The sequence below is a fragment of the Scleropages formosus genome, chromosome 3 (genome assembly GCF_900964775.1).
Source record: "Scleropages formosus chromosome 3, fSclFor1.1, whole genome shotgun sequence".
Taxonomy (NCBI): Eukaryota; Metazoa; Chordata; class Actinopteri; order Osteoglossiformes; family Osteoglossidae; genus Scleropages; species Scleropages formosus.
The window spans coordinates 6,063,778-6,088,139 of record NC_041808.1 but is presented as its reverse complement, the minus strand read 5'-3'; the positions used below and the strand labels follow the sequence as shown (position 1 = coordinate 6,088,139).

At 50.7% G+C, this 24,362-nt stretch overlaps 3 protein-coding genes across 7 annotated transcripts in view; all 3 read right to left on the bottom strand.

The window, feature by feature from the left end:
* Positions 1–4,777, bottom strand: part of atrnl1b (attractin-like 1b) — an 86,264-nt gene extending 81,487 nt beyond the window's left edge. Inside the window, exons 1-2 of one of the 3 annotated variants that reach the window (XM_018762625.2) lie at positions 4,197–4,777; positions 3,451–3,818 (exon numbers count right to left, since the gene is read on the bottom strand). In XM_018762625.2, coding sequence (XP_018618141.1) covers positions 3,451–3,689 — 239 coding nt within the window. In that variant the 5' untranslated portion in view covers positions 3,690–3,818; positions 4,197–4,777. Of the gene's footprint in view, positions 1–3,450 lie in introns of all 3 variants that reach the window. The other 2 variants (XM_018762626.2, XM_029250680.1) reach the window with 2 other exon arrangements.
* Positions 4,778–10,736: 5,959 nt separating this feature from the next.
* On the bottom strand, positions 10,737–13,854 carry trub1 (TruB pseudouridine (psi) synthase family member 1). Of its 2 annotated transcripts, none has more exons than XM_018762593.2 (8): positions 13,686–13,854; positions 13,490–13,588; positions 13,053–13,108; positions 12,820–12,910; positions 12,480–12,552; positions 12,253–12,392; positions 11,861–11,917; positions 10,737–11,693 (listed from the first exon to the last, which is right to left on the bottom strand). In XM_018762593.2, the coding sequence occupies exons 1-8, from the start codon at positions 13,831–13,833 to the stop codon at positions 11,467–11,469; spliced, it is 891 nt and encodes a 296-aa protein (XP_018618109.1). In that variant the 5' UTR covers positions 13,834–13,854; the 3' UTR covers positions 10,737–11,466. The 2 variants fall into 2 exon arrangements, with proteins under 2 accessions (XP_018618109.1, XP_018618110.1); XM_018762594.2 differs by having other exon boundaries at positions 10,739–11,693; positions 12,829–12,910.
* Positions 13,855–17,364: 3,510 nt separating this feature from the next.
* Positions 17,365–24,338, bottom strand: fhip2a (FHF complex subunit HOOK interacting protein 2). 2 transcript variants are annotated; one of them, XM_029250529.1, is made up of 17 exons: positions 24,018–24,338; positions 22,915–22,993; positions 22,313–22,482; positions 22,116–22,220; positions 21,870–21,992; positions 20,937–21,167; positions 20,657–20,853; positions 20,390–20,504; positions 20,032–20,108; positions 19,746–19,938; positions 19,372–19,535; positions 19,023–19,166; positions 18,850–18,940; positions 18,622–18,765; positions 18,364–18,504; positions 18,084–18,187; positions 17,365–17,858 (listed from the first exon to the last, which is right to left on the bottom strand). In XM_029250529.1, exons 1-17 carry the CDS (start codon positions 24,060–24,062, stop codon positions 17,753–17,755), a joined length of 2,229 nt encoding a protein of 742 aa, XP_029106362.1. In that variant the 5' UTR covers positions 24,063–24,338; the 3' UTR covers positions 17,365–17,752. The 2 variants fall into 2 exon arrangements, with proteins under 2 accessions (XP_029106362.1, XP_029106361.1); XM_029250528.1 differs by lacking the exon at positions 24,018–24,338 and having other exon boundaries at positions 22,915–23,268.
* Positions 24,339–24,362: the final 24 nt, after the last annotated feature.

Sequence of the window (24,362 nt, the reverse complement as noted above, 5' to 3'; positions counted from 1 at the left end):
ACAAAACACAATTGTTCCCCGTGTTTTCATACGGCTGTCAGAGGCCGTGAATAGAAGATCCCCACAACGGGCTGAGAGATCACCAACGTGGAAATCACAGTCAATGGCCACGCTGGATTAACAGCAAAATCGCCGGCATTGATCACGCCGGATTTACGCTGAAATCGCAAGGACCGTGCCGGATTTACACCGAAATCGTAGTCGATGACCCCGCTGGGCGTTTTCATACGGCAGAACCAGCTGAGAGACTGCAGCTGAAAGACTTAATCCTGCGATAAACCCTTTCCATAATACATCGCAGGGCCGCAGTCTATGAAAATGAAAGCGAAAAGCATTACCCAAAACGCACCGAAACGGAGCGCGCGGCATCATCAGAGCAGCCTGCCGCTGGTCGTCTTCGACGATTACGCCAAAATGTGCGATGTGTTAAAAGGGAACACACACACACACACACACACACACACACACACACACACGGCCGCTCACTTCAGGGTCCTGCAACAGCCACGAGAAGCGTGTTCAGTGACCCACGTTGACCTCCAAACTGTCCTCCTAGGAGCTGCAAGGGAAGCCACTCAGTCAATGAAATTAGTTATCGATAGATTACGCCGAGCATCCCTCGAGGGACCGACCCGATCGCACGTGTGCGTTTCTTTGTTCTTCGCGAGTCCAACCGAACAGCGCGGCGTTCAGCTCCCAGCAATTAATGTTTGCCAGAAGTGGAGGTCTTTACTGAGAATAAATGGAAATTACATGTCTGGAAGAACCAAGTTGGTCAACCTTCCCAACAATCATTTCTGGGCTTTCTGACAATGTTTCTGTTATGCGATGACTCACAGGTGTTTGTGCCGAAAACATAATACTGCACGAGGTTTCACGTCATCATTGAAGAATGCTCGCGTTCGTCCGACTGCATTATGAAAGCTTATATGCCGTCCGCCGTCTTAAACGCTCACGCCCACGAACGGGCCATAACGGTCCATCACGAGGCCAAAAAGTGGAAGTAATGCACTCTATATTAAGTGTAATAGCTTTCAAATGGGTTCAGGCTCGTGTTGTGAAGGAAGATAATTGTACTGGGAAAGGGTAAAAAAAATAAATAAAAATACCACGCTGAGGCCATAGGAATACCATGGTGTGCTTTGCCTCACGGCTAATGAAGAAGTATTCTCTGAGGAACTTGCTGGAATTCCATGATGGAACGGGTGGAGTCGGAGCCCTAGACTTTGAAGCAAAACTTTGCTCCTTCATATAAACACAAAGTAACATTTTTGTCAACATAACTTGAAGAGTCGCAAAGGATGGCTGGACACGATTTCATTCTAAACGTTTCGGGGGGGGGGGGGGTAATGTGACAGCTCTGCAGCCACACTAACTGACAGCACATGGACTTGTTTGCTACATGGTGACATTTTTACAGTGGGTTGATATACACTCGTTTACCATACAGCAACATCTTTAGTGTCGTCTGGATCCGTTTGCTGCACTGTAACATGTTTACATGGAGCAGATTCAGATGTCTGATACACTGTACCATGTTTACAGTGGGTTGGCTTGGATTTCTTTACTACACTAATGTGCTAAGAGTGGACTAATACAGATTTGCAACACTAACACATTCATTTTGATTTTATTTCACTAACATGTTTGCAGTACATATAGATTTGTTTGCTACAATCGAACATGTTTACAGCGGACAGATATAGATTTGTTTGCTATAATGTAACATTTACAGTGAAGTGAGATTTGTTTGCTACAATGTAACATGTTTACGGTGGAAAGATATAGATTTGTTTGCTATAATGTAACGTTTACAGTCAACAAATGGAGATTTGTTTGCTATAACATTTACAGTCAAGTGACAGATTTGTTTGCCACAATCTAACATGTTTACAGTGGACAGATATAGATTTGTTTGCTATAATGTAACATTTACAGTGAAGTGAGATTTGTTTGCTACAATGTAACATGTTTACGGTGGAAAGATATAGATTTGTTAGCTACAATGTAACGTTTACAGTCAACAAATAGAGATTTGTTTGCTATAACATTTACAGTCAAGTGACAGATTTGTTTGCCACAATCTAACATGTTTACAGTGGACAGATATAGATTTGTTTGCTATAATGTAACATTTACAGTGAAGTGAGATTTGTTTGCTACAATCTAACATGTTTACAGTGCCGTCCGAACCACTCGCCCCATACGGGACACGGGGAACCGGAGCCTAACCCGGCACACAGGGCGTAAGGCCGGAGGGGGAGGGGACACACTCAGGACGGGACAGTGCACAGATATAGATTTGTTTGCTACAATCTAACATGTTTACAGTGGACAGATATAGATTTGCTTGTGACACTAATCTGTTTACAGTGGGAGAGTTTGGATTTGTTTGTTACACTAACATGTGGATTAGTGGACTAATATAGAGTTGTCTGTTGAATTGTTGATTTGTTGTACAGTAACATTTTAGTTTTAAATCTGACATTTTTGTTACACTAATGTTTCAAGTGGATTAATATAGGTTTGTCCAAGTAATTTGTTCACGGTAGATGTAGGTTTGTTTGTTACACTCCCTTGTTTGCAGTAGATGTGTCACACTAATGTTTATAGTAGACTAATATAAGTCTGCTGATTTCTGCACATTTCCATACACCAAGCAGATCTAGATTTGTTTACTACACTAACATGTTTACAGTAGGTTAGACTGGATTTGTTTGTCACACTAGTTTACTGTAGACAATGATGTTTGTTACACAAAAATGTTTAGTGGTCTGATAGAGTAGTTGATATGACTGATTTTTGCACTGTAATATTTTCATACACCGAGAAAATCTAGATTTGTTCGCTACACTAACATTTAAACTGGGTTAAATTGGATTCATTTGTTACATTAACATTACAGTAAATATAGATGTTTGTTACACTAAAATGTTTACAGTGAACTGATATACAGCTGTTGATTTATTGAAAGACTGTTGCACTATAACGTTTCACACACCCAGCACTTCTAGATTTGTTTGCTACACGAACTCGTTTGCAGTGGGTTGGACTGGATTTGTTCGCTGCACTGTAACATATTTACATCCAGCACATTTAGGTTTGTTTGCTACACTTCACCACATTCACAGCAGGCTGATTCAGATACGTTTGATATGCATATAGGGACAGCTGGTAGCGCAGTGGTTAGAGCTACTGCCTTTGGACCCAAAGGTCACAGGTTCGAGCCTCACCTCCAGCTGTAGTACCCTTGAGCAAGGTACTTACCCTAAATTGCTCCAGTAAAATTACCCAGCTGTATAAATGGGTAAACAATTGTAACCTCGACACTGTAAGTCGCTTTGGAGAAAAGCGTCAGCTAAGTGAGTAAATGTTTTACCGCACCATACCACATTTGCAGGCAGCTACAAAAGAACACGCCGGCCACGGCGGCTCCCCTCGGACACTCACCTGAAGCGGCCCTGGCAGTGCTGGCACTGGTCGCCCACCCAGCCCTGGTCGCACACACACGTCCCGTTCACACACTTCCCCGAGTAGCAGCTCTTCTCGCACGCTTTGGACAGCGAGGCCTCGGCGTGGAGCACCAGGTGGAGCACCACGAGTAGCAGCAGGTACGCTGGGATGTGCGGACGCCCTGCGGGGACGCAAGGGAGGAAGGGCCCTCTGCCCAGCGTCTTCCCTCCATCCATGTCCAAGGTGCGCAGGAGCAGGGGGGACGGTCCGGTGCTCTCCGTGGGAGTCCGCAGGAGACGAGTCCCGTCCTCAGGCGTCCATGCGATCAATCCCTGTTTAAGGGTCCATACAGGGGGAGTTCCTGTCTTTGTGATGAATAATGCTGTCAGTGCTCCATCAGAGCTCCGGGTCCACCTCGACTCCTCTTTCCCACAACACACACACACACACACACACACACACACACACTCACTCACTCACTCACTCACTCACAATGACTTCCACCGCCGGGCTCCTTCCTTGCACTCGGGACGGCTCGCGCGCTCACACAGATGGAGATTTGCTCGAATCCCCACAGGAGCAGCAGAGGCTGCTGCGCTCGTGAGGAACACGCGCAAATCCTCAGGTATGGATGTGAACGTGAACGTGAACGGCGAAAGAAAAAAAGGCCCTCTCACCCTCTCGCTCTCTCACACGCGCGCGCGCGCGCACACAAACACACACCGCGGTGGTTCTGTTTTTACCTCAGGCTCAGCGGCGCGAGCTTATCGACTGCGCGCTTAGGGCTACTCCGCAGCACTCGGAACATTTGTACACCGTTTTAACCGCCGTTCTACCGCGTTCACACGGGCTCCTCGCTGGCGAATCACCGCGCAGTCCACCCGGTCCACCAACTCCTTGTATTTCCCTTTTTAATTCTCTCTCTGTATTGTCCTCTTTCCTTTTTTGATTCCGCTTCCCGATCGCGGACACAAAAGCAAAGGCGCACGAGACGCTCGTCTTCACGAGAGCGCCTACGGGTCGGGAGCGAGCGAGCGAGCGCGCGCCAGCGGCGGGGTCGGGGACGAGAGTGCCTACGGTACGGGGCCGCAGCGTCGAAAAGGGCCGCCCGGCCGCCTCACGGATCGTTCCCGCTCATCATCCTTTTGGCAGGTCATCCTTTTACGTTTACTTCCACAGACAGAGAGGCAGCCGTGTGGCTCCTCGCTCGGTCCCTTTTCCCTCCTCAGTCAGTCAGCGTATGGGCGAGCGCGCTCCCAGGACTCAACCACCCCCCCCTCTACGCGCGCCTCCTTGCTCGAGCTCCGGCTTCGTGGTCCTCCTCCCGTTCGAGGAGAAACTCCGGGCGCAGCGCAGCGGGCCGACTGTGCGCATGCGCAGTGCGCAGTGTCGCGGTTAAAGGGACAGAGCTGGGCACGTCGCGCACGCGCAGCCCGACCTCTCGCAGGCTCGCGAGGGACTTTGGGGATGTGCTGCGGTCGAGGTGATACTGGGACCGCCTGTGTGTGTGTGTTCGCATCCTAACATCCTGCAGGACACGCTCTGGTGTAGCTGGGACATGACAGAGACCAGGGACCAGAGCATACCAACACACACACACACACTGCAACATTGCAACACACCAGCACCGAGAGCCCCCCAAACGTAGCCCTGCTGTTCTAGTGATCACGTGGAGGACCCACCCCTTCCCGGATCTGCACATATCTCATGTCTCATACACTCCCTTGGTGGTACATGTGCTTCTGCAAGCACCACGCTACACGCCACCCCACCCCGGTCCGCAACCGAGCAACGGCAGAGTACGCCGACACACGCTTCAGGAGGAACCGAGCTCTGAAAAGGGGTAATGCGCGTTTTGTCCTACGCTGCATTCATGGTACGCCGGCTTCACCGTGGTAGGCACCTGAGCCGCACCCCTACGTCCTTGATCGTCGGCCACATCTGGGCGAGTGCAGCCCAGCCTGAGATGAGGTTCTGACCCACACTCAGGGTTCCTTCAGGGTTTTCTGGGTTCTCGCTCTAGTTTCGTGTTCCGTCTTCGGAAGCCTTTTCTTAATTTCGTTCCCCATGTCTGTGGTTCCTTTTGTCTCTCCTCTTAGTTTATTCTGAGAAAAAGGAATGATAAAAGCCAAAACTCAGGCCTGGTCACTTCCCAAAAGGGACCACCCAGCTGGTCACATCCCCACAGCTCTCCCTGCAACTCGACCGTACCGGGCCCCTACTGTGCTCAGCATCAGGCTCCCGGCAGCCCCCCCCCCCCCCCCCCGATGGCCACGCTGCGGCCGGGGGGGTGGGGGCCGCGTTCTGACCGTGACCGTGCTCATCGAGGGCGAACGCTACAGGGCCAAATGAGGGGGCCCTCTTGGTGCCAGGCTGACGGTTCGAAACAAACGGGCCAGTCGAAGGGCGGCCGCCGTGTCGCCACGTGCTGGTCACGGCGCTCGGGGAGGGGGGAACGAGTTCCCCGCGCTCTTCACCACACGCGCGGCAGCGCTGCGACATCCCTGATCTGTCTCTGCGTGTCATTTCGTGTGTTAAAAATAAAAGCGAGGGACGAGGGACGGGAGCCATGAGTAACGCTCTGCCGCCATGAGAGACAAAGAGTAACTTGTGCCCCCGTGAGTGGAGACCACACTGGGGCAAATTACCACATTGTTTACCGCAGCGAGGGCCCCCCCCCCCCCCCCCGCTCCTCAATGTTGTCATTAACCCGGGGGGACGAGAGGAGTCCGTGCGCGGGGTCTTCGTCTCACAAAGGGGACTCAGTGCCCGAGGAGAGACGCCTGGGGGACGTGAGAGAGCCCTTCTCCTCGCAGCGCGTCACACGCTCCTCCGGGATGCTTCGGGCCTTCGCTTCGCCCCGCACCCGCCACCACAGCTGGGGAACGTGCTGGAAAAGTGCGCTCTCGAAGGACGCCGAAGAAGCGCCCCACCGTGGGATCTGAACCCGCCGCGTAGCGGCTTCAGCCCCGGCGGGCTACGCGCTGCGCTTGCTGACAGAACGCAGAAACGTCACACGCTCCTTCCCGCCGTGTCCCCGGGAACAGTGGAAATAAGGGCACTTATTTTAAGTCATGAGACCATAATGTCTCCTCAGTTTTTTTAAATAATTCACATGTAGCAACAGCAGGGGTTTAGCGGAGGGACATAAAAAGGACATTTTGGCAAGTGCTTGTTTGACATGGCATCCTTTCTCGCGCCGTACCGACGCCCTCTCGGTGCCCCGCTCCGTCTCCACGCCACACGCACGCTGGACTCTGAGCAGCCGTGGATGAGGAGCCGACGGCTCTTATAATCATTAATAATTTGCCAGTCTTGGTCTCGCCGATCGTCCTCGATAGATGGGCTCCGGACCCGGTGCGCGATGGGAGCCGCGGGACCGATTCCCATCCTTTTGAGTCGTTTCACATCCTCAAAACACACCGGGCCCTCGACAGGATCTCAGACGAACAGCATCCACTCCATCGTGGTCTTATGAACTATTTTTTCCTACAACAGGCTTAATATTCAGTACAACAGCCTTTTGTCAATTTTGAGGTTATTTTATTTTACTTCCACGTTAAATATTTCATTCACTGCTTTCTGCATCTTCCTACAAAGCACTCGGATACCGCTTCTTCTGTAGCAAAACCAATTACCGTGTATACCGTACTTCCCACTCAAGCAATCGCAACACCGATTGTGGTAAATATAACGTCGCAGCCGAAAACGAAGATTACCGGTGTTATTACAGATTCATTTATCTGAATAGAATCATCTGATATCTATCTACTTTTCTCCAAAAAGACTTTGAGTGTTAAGCTCATTACGCTGATTTACCTATTTATACAGGTGGGTAATTGTCACCGCGTTAGTTCAAGGTAAGTTCCTTTATCAAGGGTACCGTAGCAGGAGGTGGGATTCGAACATTTGCCGTTAAAGCCGCACAGCTCCTCCGATGAAAGTGTCTGCATTTTTTGCCGAGTGAGACATAGGCAGCGATCTTGTGAATTGTGTTTCTTTGTGTCATAAACACCTGTGCGCTGAATTACCTAAACGCCTCCGCCCAGGTTGTACCCTGCTTTGGACCATATGCTTCCCGGATAGACTCCTGACCTCCTGGACCCTGCACTGGATAAGCTGTTGCTGATAATTTATGAATGGAAGACACATGTTACAAAGAATTTTTTTAGCAAATACGTTGTATTATAAAATATATTGATTTGGTCGTTTTCTGGGGTAAAGATACCTTTTTTCATTGATTTTCGGTGGCATGTTTTCAAGACAGGAACCAACTAAATCTTATGGAACGATGTCTTACACACACACACTGTCTGAAACCACTTGTCTCACGGCAAACCAGAGCCTAACCCAGCAACACAGGGCACAAGGCTAGAGAGGGAGGGGACACCAGTCCATCCAAAGGCACCCCACGCAGGACTCGAACCCCAGACCCACCAAAGAGCAGGACCCGGCCAAACCTGCCACAGCACCCCTACCCAAAGGAAACCCACACAGACATGGGGAGAACATGCAAACTCCACACCAACTGAGTGGGGAATCAAACCCATGATCTCTCACACCACCCAGGTGCTGTGAGACAGCAGCGCTACTTGCTGCGCCACTATGCTGCCACTATGTCTTATGGAAAAACAATTCATTACATGGTTCACATAACATGTTGGACATGTGTTTACATCTGTTATTCTTTACCTACTAATATACGTTAGGGTGGCACGGTGGTACAGCGAGTGGGGCTGCTGTCTCACAGCACCTGGGTGGTGCGAGAGGACATGGGTTCTATCCCTGCTCAGTCTGTGTGAAGTTGTGCATGTTCTGTCTGTGTGGGTTTCCTCCCACAGTCTAAAGACATGCTGTTCAGGTTCACTCACAGAGGGAGTGTGTTCCACTGATTTATGGATGAGTAACCTCTTGTAAGTAGTGTATCTAGCAGTGTAAGTCACCTTGGTGAATAAGGTGTGTGGGCTGATAACACTACATAGAGTTCATGGGAATTGCGTTGGAGAAAAGCATCTGATAAATATGTTCTGTGTTTTTTCATCTGCTTGTTTATGGTTTCTTTGAACTGGTGATGTCATTTCCACACTCTCCTCCATTATCTGTGTTTTGACCCTTCTTTCATTTTTTTTTGGTGTGGGGGGAGGTCCAACTACACACCTGTGGGTTTTTTGGCCTCCCGAGCAGCACAGTCGTATGGAAATGAATTTTTCAGAGAGAAGTAGTGGAAATTTGACCCCTTCACAACAGAAATGTCACCACACAGGGTGGAAATTTCATGAAAATAATTAATCCGCTTATATGAAGAATGGGTGTATGTGTGAAAATGATGCTCTAATATCCGTCCCTCAGCCATGTGCAACCTTCAGAGATTCACGGCGATATGTGCAGGAGTGATGGTACGGTAACACTGTCCCAGACAGATGCTCACATAGAGACGTGGATCGAGAACACACCCCAGGCCTTGAATGGATCCTCATCGAAGACGGCGTGTAACGCGGTGCCAGCAGGCCCATTTTTGACCGAACATGCATGTGGCCTGTAACTCTCGTGTTGAAAGTGTCTCAAACACACGCTGTCCCATCACACTAATGCCCGTTTCAAGGCTGTGCGCTACAAACACTGGTTCAAGCTGGCAGAGGGTGGCACCGGGTGTACCAGTCCGTCATGTCTCACAACATCGCACAACAGTCACCTGCTCCGATGAGCGAGACGGGTGCGTGTGCACGGACTGTTTAGGAGGGCATGTGGAGGGTGATAGTGACAGGAGAACACCAATCTCAGACCCCCAGTCTTTGCACCATTTCCTTCACATACCAAAACTTTTGAGAAAGCTGGTAGAGGTAGTGGTCAGAGCTGCTGGCTTTAGACCCAAAGGTCCCAGGTTCAAATCCCACCAACAGCTATAGTACCCCTGAGAAAAGTACTTACCCTAAATTGGTCCGGTAAAATTACCCAGCTGTAAAAAATGGCTAAATAATTGTAAGTCGAGAAAAGCATCGGCTAAATGAACACATGTAATGAGCAGAATATTACATTTATGCAGGATTTTTACTTCTGATATTAATTTTGCCTGGAGAAATACATGGTACTGAGAAGAATTAAAGGTTTTTGTTTTACTACAATTTCCAGCACAGTGATCCTGCCCTGTAAAACCCAGGTTAATTGCAGCTTTCTAAAGGCGGATCCTTCGCGTGCTGCATCTCGGGCAAATCTCTTCAGAGAACGGGAAGCAGACAGCGATGAGATTCAGTCTCCACTCGCATTTGGCTCGGCTCTTTGGAGACTTTGTGTAAAAATGCAGTAATAACAGCAAAATTCACAGAGCTCATATTTATTTACATGTTCAGTGATGAGTGGCATCGCGTTTCCCGGGCGACTAGAAATCATTGGGGGCTGAGAATGGCAGCGGAGGGGGGGCCTCGCTGTCAGGGGCCCGGCGGCATGAGGCGTCACGATGGGAGGAATATTGCCACGGAAACCAGCCCATGGGACCCCCCCGTGCCTCAAGCATATTTACAGCACACACTAACTATACTTACACCCCTGGGCATCACTGACAGCACTACCCCCCCCCAACTGGAAAAAGGAGCTCCCCGTTGGGCTCCAACACAAGTGAACGACAAAGAAGGAAGCCGGGGGGGGGTGAGGAAGAACAGTAGCCTGGTGGTCATCTTCATCACCATGCAGCCTGGTGGGGAAGTGACTGTGTGGCGAAAAGGAACCAACTGTGCGTGTGTGTGTGCATGTGTGCGCATGCAGCCTTTTTATTCATCATTTATCTGACAGTACCCTGAGCTATTTGCCCTGATTTACCCAGATCTAGCAGGGTAATTTTACTGAATTAGCCACTGATCAACTAAAATAAAGTTCATATAAAAAAAAGAAAAACTTATAGAAATAAAGTTTGTCATAAATGGCCACAAGTGCCTCAGCATCACAGTGCCCTCCACTGCTGGGACCAAGCGCTGCGGTTCCCAGGTGGCCTCATCATCCCACCCCTCCCGGGGGTCCCTGGTCTCACCAACACGCCACTGTCTGCTCACGGCTGCGAGGACATTGTGTGACAGCAGTGAGGCACCGCGTGATTCGACGGCGGGCACAGGGTGACAGGGCAGCCGACAGCAGGCAAAACAGAATGAGGAGCAGCAGGGAATTCATAAACTGCGTCCGCCGTCCAAAGGAGCACGGCATTCTGGGACACGGGGTGCGAGCGGTAAGCCCCCTCCGGGCCCCTTCCAGCAGGATGCCTGGCTGGTTACGGTTCCCACACTCTGGTCTATAGAGTACATCCACAGCAAACTCTGGCCCTGAAGCAGCAAGGAGATGGAGGAAAGGGTTTTACTAAGATATTCACCACGGAAGCAGGGGTTCGACACACTTTATTCATCATCCTTTCCTAATATTGTTCTTAATTTGCAGATCATACAGACAGATTAAACGAGGCAGCTGCAGTCTGCGTTGTTACATAAGGGATCAGTCCGTGAACACGTCCATCTGTCTCTCTGAAAGGGACAAAGCGTGGGGGGGGGGGTTGCAGACCAAGGAGACACCAGAAACCTGGGTTCAAACCCAGATCCCAAAGCTTGATAATATGGCACATTTGTGTTTTATTTGTAACACAGACAAGAGGTCTCGTTTGGACACCGCCACTCCGTTCGTTCACGGTCACGAAAACCAACCAACTGAAACGGTCAAGAAACGCCAACTAATAGGGTGCGACCCCTTTTCAGGCATGACCGGGTTCCACTGAACAAAATCAACACCGACAGTCACAGCACCAGTGTGAGTCGTGACCCCAGTCTCTTCACAGCATCACACTGATGCCTGACCCAGTCATCACACGATGCATTATACTGTGGTAACCATGGTAACCCATACCAAAACCACCGGGTCCCCCTGGTCCTCTGCCCCCCCACTGAACTACTGAGTTCAAACTCTGGTGGTTACCATGGAAATGGCCAGGCAGCAGGCATTCCGGGATGCGTGGGTATGACGGCTGAGTGAGGCGTGGCTCTAAGATCCCTGATCATCGCCTTGCTGCTCCTCGCCATCCTTCCGAGGTCTGGCGGCAGGACAGGGCTCCGCGCTCGACTCCGCGACGGGCTCTGTAGGCGTGGCCTGGAGAACACGGGCGATGTTCTCGATGGTCCATTGGTCCTCGCGCAGCGCGTGCTCCTCCAGCGTGAACTGGCCCTGCTTGGTGCGGACAAGCTCTTTCACATGGGCGCAGGAGGACAGCTCTGAGGGATGGAGACATGCCTTAGGATGGCGAGGGATTCCAAGCAACTCGACCCTGCTCCAGGTACCCCCGGCGGTTCCATCATTCCCCCACCCGTCCACTGTCACCACACGGCGTCCCAGACGGACAAACCATAGTGGGACCCAACAGCGGGGACAGCATGCTCACCTTTGCCCAAGTCGTCCACCAGACTCCGCACGTAGAATCCCCCGCCACATTCAACATCTGTGAGGGAAAAAAAAGGGCGTTTACAACTACATTTACATTTATTCTTTTATCGGACACTTTTCTCCAAAGCAATTTAAAATATTAAGCACCTTAAGCAAATTATTTACCCGTTTAAACAGCTCGGTAATTTTTTTTTACTGGAGCAATTTAGGGCAAGTACCTTCCTCAAGAGTACTACAGCAGGAGGTGGGATTCGAACCTGCAGCTTTTGGGGTCCAAAGGTAGTAGCTCTAAACAGGTGTTTCAGCTCTGGCGCCTCCTTCAGGAACACAGCTCTGGCTCCAGAACCCATGGGCATTAGTGCAGCAGATGCGGGTGCGAGCAGCACTCACCGATGGTGAAGAGTGGGGGGCTGAAGTCACGCAGGGACAGATGGTACACAGTGACCGCTCTCGCCGGCTTCGCCTCCACCTCCTGGCCCTTTTTGAGGAGCACCGAGAGCCGCTGTCCGTCCCTCTTCAGAGCCGAGTACCTGGCAAGATCGCAGGTCCGACACATTAAAGAGAGCCGCAGCAGTGCAGCGCCACACCAAGGAGCAGTGCATCGTGGGTAAACTCACAGTGGGGGCACCTGCATGATCTCCCCAGTGAACTTCTTCAGCTTCTCCTCCATGTTCTCCTTGGTTATGTGCTCTGGAAGAGGTCATGTGTGATCAGAAACTCAGGAGGGGGGATCCAGGTGCAAGAAGGCTGCTCTGTGTGTGTGTGTGTGTGTGTGTGTGCATCTGGTAATAATGAACTACTGGACTCCTGCAGCACATCGAACCATGCTTCACAGCTCCCTCACACACACTTTACGCCTCAAACCTCACATCAAGTCATGGTACCTTGACATTAGGAAGGCACTGGGAATTGACCCAACAACCTCCCGATCACGATCCTAGACCACCCCTTACTTACTGGTCTTACCATAAGTCTTCTGCAGTGTGACAGTTCCCGTGGCATCCAGCGTATCCGTGGCTTTGCCCAGCTCCCCAACGGCCGTGTACTTCTGCGGACACACCCACACACAACACTGTTCTCGCTGCTTCCGTGCAAATCACACAACCTCCTCCACGCATGCACACAAGGGTGTGCTACACGACCACGCCACCACACCCACAAGCAAAACCACGCAGCAACCCTGCACTCACCTTTGACCCAGTCAGCATGGTGGTCAACATCTTGGTCCCACCGCCAACACCAACCACTGGAAGGACGGACACAGGGTTACAAGGCTGGTCGTCATTGAAAAGGGGAAGAGAGGGGTGGAGCAATAGCAGTGGCAGACCAATGGGGCGGAGCTAGAAAGGTGTGAACTGGAGGAGCAGGTTCAACACTCAGGAGACCACTGGGGTTTCAGACAGTGACACAGGACAAGAGAGCAGAGGTGGGGACACCTCCATTAGAAGATTGCAGTCAACAGGATCACTGTGTGGGACACATCTGTGTGTCACCTAGAGTCCAGCAAAGACACTGGACCAGTGAGTGAGACGCACAGACACAGAATCACAGGGACTCATGACTGTTATTCCACGGCCCGGTCGGGTGTCACTTCCTCGGTACGACCCGGGAGGGAGGGGCACCTCACCGAGCACACCAGAGGCGGCGCTGTCCAGCGTCCCTCCGTGACCCATTTTCAGAGCCTGTTTCTTCCTCTTTCGGGGGTTCGTCTGCTTCTCACCAGCTTCTGCCACACAGAGAGGTAAAGAAAGCGGACATGAGGAGCGTCTCACGGAGATGACTGACTCGACGAGAAGCTGAACCTTACGCGTACACGTGGGTACCTTGAAAAAGTTTCCTCTTCAGTTGGTTTAATACATCTGCGGAAGTGGGACCTTGTTTTTTATAAATAGCAAACAGTCCGTTCAAAGACTGCAGTTTTGATAAAGAACATCTCTGCGCCGCCACTACTCCACTCACGCCTGTAGCCATGCCTTTCGTTCTACTGACGCAGAAGAGTGACGCAAAACTATCTACTGCATGCTGGGTAATGTAGTTTATTACTTGAAATTACCCAGACAGGCTCTGCTTTCTATCGGACATGATGTGTGATGTAGCTCATTCCGGAAATACAACACAGCTTTTCCTTTCTCTCGGGCATGATGGGTTATGTAGTTGAAATCCAGAAATAAAGCGCAGGCTTCTGGGCCTTGAGTGACGTTACTATATCTCATAATCTCATGTTCCCTGCTTTTTCACTCCACACTCCTTGCCTAGACTGGGCCTACAAATGTGACATAATATTAGTTTTTAACCTTTTGTTTAGAAGCTTTGTTTTATATGTTAGCACTGTTCATGCAGCAGTATAGCTATTGTTTACTTCTTTCCCTTCTTTCTTTGTTTCTTCCTTCTTTCCATTTCCAAGTCAACATTTTGAGCAAGTTAATCATAAAATTAGAATAGAACTAGAGTTGGTAAGATGGGGATCCTTCCATCCATCCATCATTACACCTGCTAGATTACAACCTCTAAATAATTGGTTTGAAACCTGCCTCCTGTTGTAGTACCTTTAGCCAAGGCGTGAAGTGATATAAAAATGATCCTGCTGTATAAATGGGCAAAATGCTGTAAGCAGCATACAAATGTTACTATGTCAGTCACCTTAGAGAAACTGGGAGATAAATAATGGTTTATAATATCCTCCTCAGGGCCACCCTCGAGGAAGCAGTTGCCGTTGTCGCCGCAGTGGCCAACCAATCAACAGGGGAATATTGTGAGTTTGAGTTCACAAGTTTACTTCACTTCCCACAGTCAGCTCCCTGAGGCCCAGCGTACAATGAAGCCTCTGTCTGAAGCTCACTTTGGGTCTGAACTATGCAGATTGTCTGGTCTGTGGACACGGAGGACTGCAGCACTGTGTGCTGTAAACTTCTGAGCATGGCACTTGTCTTCGGAGTCCGTTGATATGCTGTTGCAGCAGCTTCGCGCACCGTGGACATCTGCCAGTTCTTCAGGATCCGTGGTCCTTCTAGGAGTCCCAACCACCCTCGGTCCCACAGTGACAGACCAATGTATAATGAGACTACATTTACCCATGAAGTGAATGACGCCACGAAAGAGCACGACACGCAGCACAGAGTTAAAAAGTTTAATGCATCAGAGATAGTGATGATTTACAACAACTGAAAGCTGACCGGTGTGAACGCGGCTCTCTGGAAAGCACGCTTTGAAGAATGGAGCACAGTGACTATATAAGGTGCAGTTGTCGGATTTATCCGACGGCGATAGGGCGAAAGTAGACCACTTTATAGTAGCCAAAGGGAGGTGGGGGTGTGTGTCTCCAACTGTTGCACTGCATCCAACACCACCTTCCAGGACTAACACAGCTGGAGACGGTGCCTGAAATCCATAAACTTGACTTCTACTGAGAGAAGCCAGCAGTAGAACAATGCGAGGGGGGGGTTACAGTTTAACGTGAAGGGCCAGTTCCACCGGGTGAACTCAGAAACAGACTTCGACAGATTCTTCTCTGTCCAATGGGACTCTGTTCTAATGAAATGGACAAGGTTAGCACATTTCCCATGACTTTCATTCCATATAAGCACCAAAATTCCTTTTGATTAACAATGACAAATTTATAGCAATGTTTTTCTTCAAAAATTCTTTTTTTTTTTCAGATCATCATGGGCTAACATCCAATGTCCTGTTTTCCAAATATGATTAATTTTTTTTTTTTTTTTTTTTAGATAATGGTGCAGGCAGAAAGCAGTCAACATAAGGAATGGAACACAGGAAAAAAAAATTGTGTTGTGTCACAGTGCACCAGTTCTCTTTACATGAACAACACAAGCTCTAAATACAACACAGCAGAAATCCCTGGAGCATCACCACAGCCCCGCAGATGCAGCACGTCATAAAATACTACCAAGGTGTTGCTGGGAGGTTCCGGAAGGCCAGCTGCAGGGCTGTGGTGATGCCAAAATGAGGAAATGAAGCCCTGACCAAATGGACATGCACGGGGCTGTGTGATCATCCTGTGCTCCTCCACCAACAGCACAGCTATGACCCTCTATACAGCTGTGTAAACAGTATAAAACCAGCAAGGATTAAAAACATGACCTTTCGATGTCGAGCAGCATCCAGCCTCCTGCAAGCCACGCTCATCCCTTGTTATATTTTGGTTTAGGAAAACAACACGGTATAAAAACAGACGAAACGACCAACGTGCGAAACATTCTGCTACCTGTACACAGTTTAAATATGACCATGAAATCAATGTGCAACACTTTTCCATAAAATTAAGACACTGAAACAGAGGGGACAGACTTGGATCAGGGAAACACTCCTGACTGCGGCTCCAGTCTTCCATCGCAGAGCGTCTGCTGGCCAATGCACTTCGGACCCGTGATGGTTCAGGAACATCTGTGCGTTACAGCCGAGGGATCCTGCAGGTCTCAGTGCGTCAGTGTTTGAGAAACACCACCTGATTTCAGTCCCAGTGGCCTTCTGGGAGCGCGCGCGACTTCGGTACACACGCTAGGTTGTCTGCTCCGCTCTGGGGCACTGAGACATGGTCAGTTTTCCTGCTCCTCTGCCATCTTCCTCCATGTTTATGCTACCAGAGATGCATGGGATGAGGTCACATGACAAGTCCCAGCAGGCAATGCAGCCTGAGTCCATTGCAGAGCGAGAGATCGTGGTAAACATCCACGTAAAAGAAATACTGTTATTGGCAGAAGGAGAACCATAGGAGGAAGCAGCGAAGGAAGGTTCTTGACTCCCTGCAGTCATCTCCACTCAGAGTGAAAGAATCCCAAAATTAAAACCCCATTTATGTCCCACTTGGGTTAAGTAAAACATGCTGCTGGGGGTGGTTAATAAAAGACGGTCAAGGTAGTGCATCGTGCCCTCTGTGAAGGCACGACATACGAGAGTGCTATTGCACAGTGAAGAACAAACACCAACAATGACGCTGCAGCAGCTCGCAGGCAGTAAAATGGAAACGCGACCCATAAGGACTCTGGAGCCACTTGCAACCGGGTCAAGGGCAACGCTCATAATCTGGCCTCTTGAAAAAAAACTCAGTTGCTGTCATTGCTGAAGTTCCCCATGCGGGTGTCTGGCTGTCATTATCTGTGAGCTCACCTGTGGATGGCCTTCAGCCTTTACGGATTACACACGCTTTACACTGACACATGCAGACCCCTGCTGCATCCTGCCAGGACCTGGCGCCGTGTGAATTGTTGAGGACGTAGGTCAACGACCAACACGTAGCGAGAACGAGCTGAATTCCGCAACTGCACAGTTCCCCAGAAAGCGCTACTGTTCAGTCAACTGGGAGCGCTTCAGCGTGCAGCTTCACTGTCTGGACCAGCCACTTCAGCACCTTTGCACCTTTACACCTAGAATGGCCTCCCATCAACTGCTTAGATAATGAGAATTGTATCCATCAGCCTGTGGGACTCCAGTGAGTGCTGAGTTTTAAAGTCTGGGGTAAAACGAAGAGTGATGAGCTTTTTAAAATAAAAAAAATCTGCTATGAGTATAATCTCTTGCACAGAAACAAAGAAAGGCAATATCTCAGCAGACCAAGGCATGGAGACGTTAACTGCTCTAAATTAAAATGTAAAATTAAATGGAAACAATCCCTTCTTACAGATGAGATCATTGTCCTTTGATCCGACCAGGTCTAAAGGGCACAGGACACTTGAATCCACACAACATCGGATGGACGAGTTCCCTTCTTCATCCTCTCAGGGCCGAAGCCACCAAAGGTATCAGCTTGTGCAGGTCACTGTCACCATGGCAACTGTCCCATGCTGAGTGAAAAAGTCCCCTACCCCAGCTCCTCACCCCCTCCCCCGTCACTCTCCATCGTTCAAGGCGTGGTGGTCAGACGTGAGTCAGACCCTCATGGGGTCGTGGAAGCGTGGAACTTGACGAAGGCGATGGCAGCCAGCTCCTTACAGAACTCCTCCAGCACGATGACGCCCTCCAGCAGAGTCAAGTGGTCAATGCTGCACAGAACCAAACGACAGCAGCCTTCACTTACACGTCTGCTGCCCTCCTCAAAGGCAGCTTATTGTTGGAATTATGAAATATGGAACACGTCAACATGTAGGCGACAGCAGCTGAAGAGGCTGCAGGAAGGCAGCTATATAGAGACAGCGAAGAAACATCTAATAAGTAATTTCACCCCAGCTTTCCTGGTGGATTATACCTTGTTTTTTCAGCCTACTCACCTTGACCCCTCAGGCTCCAGGCCCAGCAGCCTCTTCCTGACCAGCAGGAGTTTCGGGGTGAAGTCTGGGATGCGGTGGATTCTCAGCATGAGGTCACCCACCACCTGGGGCAGGAAGAGCAATACAGGAGGCCGTGAAGGAAACAAAGACAAAGCTCTTTGCAGGACCCTCATTCTGAACATCTCTGTGGAGCCCAAGAGCCATCCTCTGTTCCAGGTTATGAGGACAAGTGCATCAGGGCATGAGGGACCCTGGCTTATGGACAGAAGATTGTACATACTCTGACAATGACAGAGAAGAGTGAGCGACAGCCAGGGGCCAGGTTGATGTAGGGGTCCAGCAAATACTCGTGCAGGTGAGGGTGAGGCAACAAGGCCAGTTTTGAGAGCACTGAAGTCACCTGGAGGTTCACATCGTATGGCTAGAAATGAGACAAGAAAGATGTCAGCTTGTACACAGGTGTCTTTCAGAACGTGAAACAACCCACTGAGGAAACAAAGCGCTCCCGTGTTAATTTTACTGCACCAGGACGTCTCACCTGGTCCAGGATTCGGCCCATCCTGTCAAAGAGCACCTTGAGGAAATGGCCCTCGAAAAAGGGCCCCTCCATGTTACACTTCTCAAAAGGCTTTGGGGTCCCGAGCCACTCCCAGCGCAGGCAGGTGGCGCAGTAGTCTCTGAACTGAGGAACAAGGTGTCCATCAGCCAATTGTCTGCCAGACACGACTAAGGACTAGAGAGCTTGAAAACGAGATGAGGGCCTCACCTGTCGGTGTGCATCTCGGAGGTATGTGTCATAACCGGAACCCTCCACCTGATAGGAAGACTTGGCCTCGTCAGGGACCAGACACAGGAAACTGGGGAGGAGGAGAAGTCAGTCAACACGACTCAAAAACAAGCTTACTGTGACAAGTGGCAGAGGCCGCCTCATGCTCGTACCTGTTGACGATCTTATGAACCTCTGTCTTCCCATCAGGCTTTGCATGGTCTGGGGACCGCGGAGGCGAAGCACTTAGCCAATCAGAACCAGAGAGCCTGTTTCCTGGAGAGAGGTCGGTGAACAAGGGGTCTTCCTCCAGGTCCCTGAAGACAGACACAGAGTCATCGTCATCACGATTATTGTCGCTGGCACCACAACACTTAGCACCAGTTGTTTCTCATCTTCTCAAAGTCAGATGTTCTTTCATCGTGGGTTTACTGACTGGTTCTCACTTTAATGCCCATAGTGACAGATAAACAAAATGCCATGTGTACGTGTATATGTAGGCGCATAAAGCGGGTTCCTCACACAGCTTCGGGCAGCTGGCCGTTCTCCAGCACCTCTTTCTCCTCCTGGGGCTTGTTCTCCTGGTAGCACCGCTCCTCCAGGTTCCTCAGGACCAGGCTGTACACGACATGCTCACATGGCTTCTGCAGCAGGTGCTCGAACAAGCGAAGCGTCATGATGCTGATCTGTGTGGCAGAGGGCGACACACAGCACACGCATGGTCCAGCTTGCATTCTGGTTCACGCTAGACTGAAACAACAGCAGTAGATCCCAAACACACACACGCACTACACAAACACAGGCTCCTCAAGAAAGTAAAATGACAGTATTATCATACTCTGACAAGTCCAGATGGCTGTGTCTATGTGTTGGGTCCCAAGAGCCTAGGCACCCACCTCGTCAGACAGGTGGTTGCAGTGCTCGATCAGGCGGTGCCGCAGGAGCGGGCGGCCGACCCCACCTGGAGTCTCAGCCTCACGCTCCTCCCCGAGAAGAAAGAAGACAGTCTCCCGGAGGAGGGCTTCGGAATTGACTTGCCGGATGATCCTGTTCATCAGAGCCGTGGATGTCAAGATGCCCATCTCTGAACTGAGGAAGAGGGAGGAGACACATGCAGCAAGGTCAAGGATCAAAGGTCGGCGTGATATCAAGCCAAAACTATACAAGGTCAGAGACGCTTACGTCTGCATGAGCTGAGGCTCCAGGACCGGCACCAGAAACCTGTCCCTCACGGCACGGGCCAACACTGCAGCTGTGGTCTGTCCAGCAGACAGAGACACCTCAGAGCATGCTGGTTAAATTCCTCACCAGCGGCACATATACACAAGGATTCAGCACAGGAAATGCTGGCATACATTCAGTCACAGGCACGACATCTGCCACATGAGGGCTTCTGCCCGAACACCACAGAAATCACTGACGGTGCTGAGCAGCTGTTCCGTCCAATGTGTTGCGCGCGAGTAATGACCCACTTTGAAACCCAGGCCCAAGATGGCACTCGGCATTCAGCAACGTGTTGGTGTTGAGGTGGAAGAGGTACCTTCTGGGCCTCTTTGATCAGCTGGTCGCAGTAGTCCAGCCAGGACAGGAAGGAGATGAGCGCTCTCTTCCCCGCGAAGGCTGCAGTGTCTTCTTTCAAGTTGTAGGCATCCAGTCTGCCACACAAAAACCCCCAGAGTGCGGTCGTCAGGCCCCTTGCTACCGCAGTTCAAAGCTCGCTGACCATAGCCCTCCATTGACCACCCTGCGGGCATCAAAAACCCTTCGCAAAAACACAGCAGCGCCACCAGGCCTGCAATGCACTTACCCCCAGTTGACGGACTCGACAGTCTCAATGTCCAGCGGGTCCATGGACGGCGGCAGAGCCTGGTAGAATGCGGTCAGGCGGTCGACCAGCAGCTGGGAGAGGGCTGTGTTCTCAGTCAAACAGCGGGCAGCCGCTGGTTCAGGCAGACTGACCAGCAACATGAGACCCTCGCAGGCTTTCACCACGATGCGGCCGTCCTGCAACAGAGAGCACAGAGTCAGTACTGCTGGGGACATCAGCGCTGGAAGCTCACAGGCTCCGCTGGGTCGGGGACACTGACTGGACTCTTTGTGAGGTTGAGCAGCGAGTTGACCAGGTTGTAGTTGTGGTTGGGCTGGACGGTTTGGTCAGCAGCAGATGCCGCATCATTTCGGATACGGGTCTGAGCAACAGGCCCCAGGTCGGGTCCAGTCTGACCCGTGTCGGGCGACGAGGCGCCATCAGCGCGCACAGCCTCTCCTACCAGAGCGCCCCCCTCAGGGCTCCTGTCGACCCCCACCTTAGTCTTGCTCTGAGATTAAAATAAATAAATAAAAACGTGCATGAGAATGAGAAACACACAACTAGGCCGAGGGATGAGGGACGCAGAACCTGAGAGCAGGCGTGTGACACGGCAATGCAGAATGAGCCTTTGCTGACTGAATGACTGTCGAATGATGTTGAGAACCTGAGTGAGAGAGACCCCCCTCCCCATGCTGAAGTAAGGAGACCAAGGGAGAGCGGTGGGGACTCGCTGTTTCAGTACAAACACCGACACGGGGTCATTAATCTTAGCACCATGTCCTCTGGGAATAGACCCACATTTCCCCATGTTTTGCTGACAAACTGTTGGCAACGCTGATCTACACCGTAACCGTAACACAGCGCACGGAAACGGCAGCTGTGTTCCGACACACACCGTTCCACCCGCTGCAGCGTACGAAGGCAGCAATCTCACTCTTAGGACTGGAGCGCTTTGCCTTTGGTCTGGAAAACCAAATTCTTTTGAGTCCCTCCTCATCCCAAATGAGCAAAAAAGATAAACAGTGAGAGCGTGAGGCTTGAGTACTGCTGGAACAGAGGAGCAGAACAAAGGTGGGTCTGTCTCACTCAATGGGGGGTCAAACAGCTAAAGGAAGTTTCTGTGGCAGCAAAAACCGGAAAAACCCGGAATGATCTCAAGCCAGCTTCCTGTCGGCTGCCGTACGCTCTCCATCCTGTGCCAAGGCTGTACCTCCAAGAAGAAGTTCACTAGGTAGGGGTCCTGCTTCAGTTTGGCGCACACGATGCACAGGAACTGGATCTCTTCGTTCTCGGTAGGGGCTGCCAGCACCTCACCGCACAGCCGCACCAGTTTCTGACGGAAGAGGAAGGGGAAGGGGGGGGGGACCCTGAATAGGAGTGTAAAATTTACCGTCCGTGTATTTAAACCAGTTGAGCTCCACCTGACGGGGGACAATGCGAAAAGAGCGCGACTCACCTGCACAGGACGGTGGACATTGATGTGGGGAAGGAGAGGCTGTCGGATCCTCCCTAGCAGCTTGGTGTAGAAGCCCAGCACCTGCTGCTTCATTCCCGGCGGACACTGAGAGAGAGGCGTGGGTCACACCGTTAACCGATTGATTGAAACGAGGAAAATAAGCGATGACTTTGCGGGGTCCTCAGCCGCGGCCTTACATCAGCCTTGCCCAGCGTGTAGAGGGTCTCCAGGATCTTATGGTGCAGAAGATACTCCATGCAGGGCCCCGTCTCTCCAGACTCCCGCTCTCCCTCCTCCTGGGTCAGGATGTCCAGCATCTGCTCCAGGTGAGACGGGATGTTGGTGTCCGTCACGGGCGCCTTGTCATCTGTCCGGGAGGCAACGCAGAAGGGCCGTCAGCCTGCACTCGGGGGTGAACGTTTTCAGACCACCTCCACGCGGGAGATGCTAGCGGTCCATCAAAACAAAGACAACGAAAGATTATCTGCCAATTCGTATTTATGGTGTGAATCCAAAGTTAACCTGTGTCTCTTGATCGAGTCAGTCTGATGTCCCGTTTAGGTCATTTACCCCAAAAAGTAGAGCACTGGTACACAACCGCCTACAAAAGCACCCAGACTTTGCCCTCATTTCGTTCCAAACAGCCAACAGCACGAATAATCCATAGCTGAGCCTCAGGAGAGTGTGAAATACGCATAACTGTTTCCTGTACAGGATTTCGCCGCTGGTAGGAAGGGACAGGACGCAACGTGTCCCTACAAGCTGCTGGAACACCCCACCGCATGCGCGTCTTTCTTACCTGACGTCTCTATGTAGTAGTGTGTGATGGCCTTCCAGTGATACACAAAGTCCTCCTGCAGAGGAAGCGACGGGGCGAGCTGCAAAAAAAAAAAAAAAAAGAAAAAAAAAAACCACACACATCTTTCACATTTCCCACCAACGCGGTCCTCCGAACGTCTCGCCGGACAAACGAGGTCGGCCTCTCGATACGCAACGTGGCCAAACGACCCGTTCCCGAATTCGCGATCCGTGTCTCGCATCGCGTTCCCACCCGGAAGACAGCTGCGCTCGAACCCGAGGACCAAATCCCCTATTTATCACCGAGTTCAGCATCCACAGCTCGCCCTTCTGGGGAGAGGTGTGTGTGTGTGTGTGTGTGTGTGTGTGGACGACGGCCTCTCCTGCGTAGCCGTTGCGTTCGCATCGGAGAATTAGAGACCCTTAGAAATGGAAGATGAAGATTCAAAGAGAAGACAGATGTACAAACAAGAGGTGAATAAATGTAAACAAATAAATTAACACATCATAGCGTGTTACTCAACTGGGTTCTTTCTCTTACCGTATTACCAACCCTTTCATATACCTTATCGAGCCGTACCGGTGTTACTGTGTTTTCCCACTCTTACTAGTGTTTCTGTTTGCCTCAGTCTCACTCTGTCTTACTCTGTCTTACTCCACCTGAGGTAAAAACCAGGTAAAGTCACCTGTAGTGCACAATTACACAACAGTTAATAATGTAAACAAGCACCGCTGGACTAAAAAAGTGTTCAAATATCATACATGATTCAGTGACAAGTTTAATAACTGTGATTCATGGTAAATCTGGTGGTAATAATAACATGATAATAAGGCCTGTCTGTTGATCCATATTCATATTCACAGAAATTTAATTTCTTTGGTTGTCAGCGGCTGCTCGAGCGCTTTGAAACATGTTTAAATGTGAAGATAAAAACAGGATAGCGACTGCTGCGTTTCGCTTTTGTTCATTATTAAATATCCCCACCTGTCCGCGGTGACATTACACCATACCAGCCGCTAACTAGGCCCGCTCATCCCCGAGCTCGAGTGGCTGATGAGCCCGGCTGCGAGACGCCCTTTCCGGCGGCGCGCCGCCCCGCTCACCGCTTCCACGGCGTGCTGGAGGATCGAGGTGAATTTGGAAAACATCTTGTCCCGCGATTGGAGCAATTTCTCCCGAGAACTCCGGGAGAGCTCCTCTATCCTCTTCCTGCTGCGGCCGCGGTCCAGGTTGGAGCGTTCATACAGGAGCGCCGGCGGCGATCAAGAATAAGGAGGAGAGAGCCGAGGCGCGAAGACGGTCCCACGTCGGATCACAAAGACAGCGCTGTAAACAAACCGAAACTGCGGCGGCTTGCTAACGTGCTAACTGGCTAGCAAAGCTAAGTACAGCGGATAGGGACACCGTGGCACTTCCAAGTCCAAAAACACAGTGTCTCTACCGCCCCC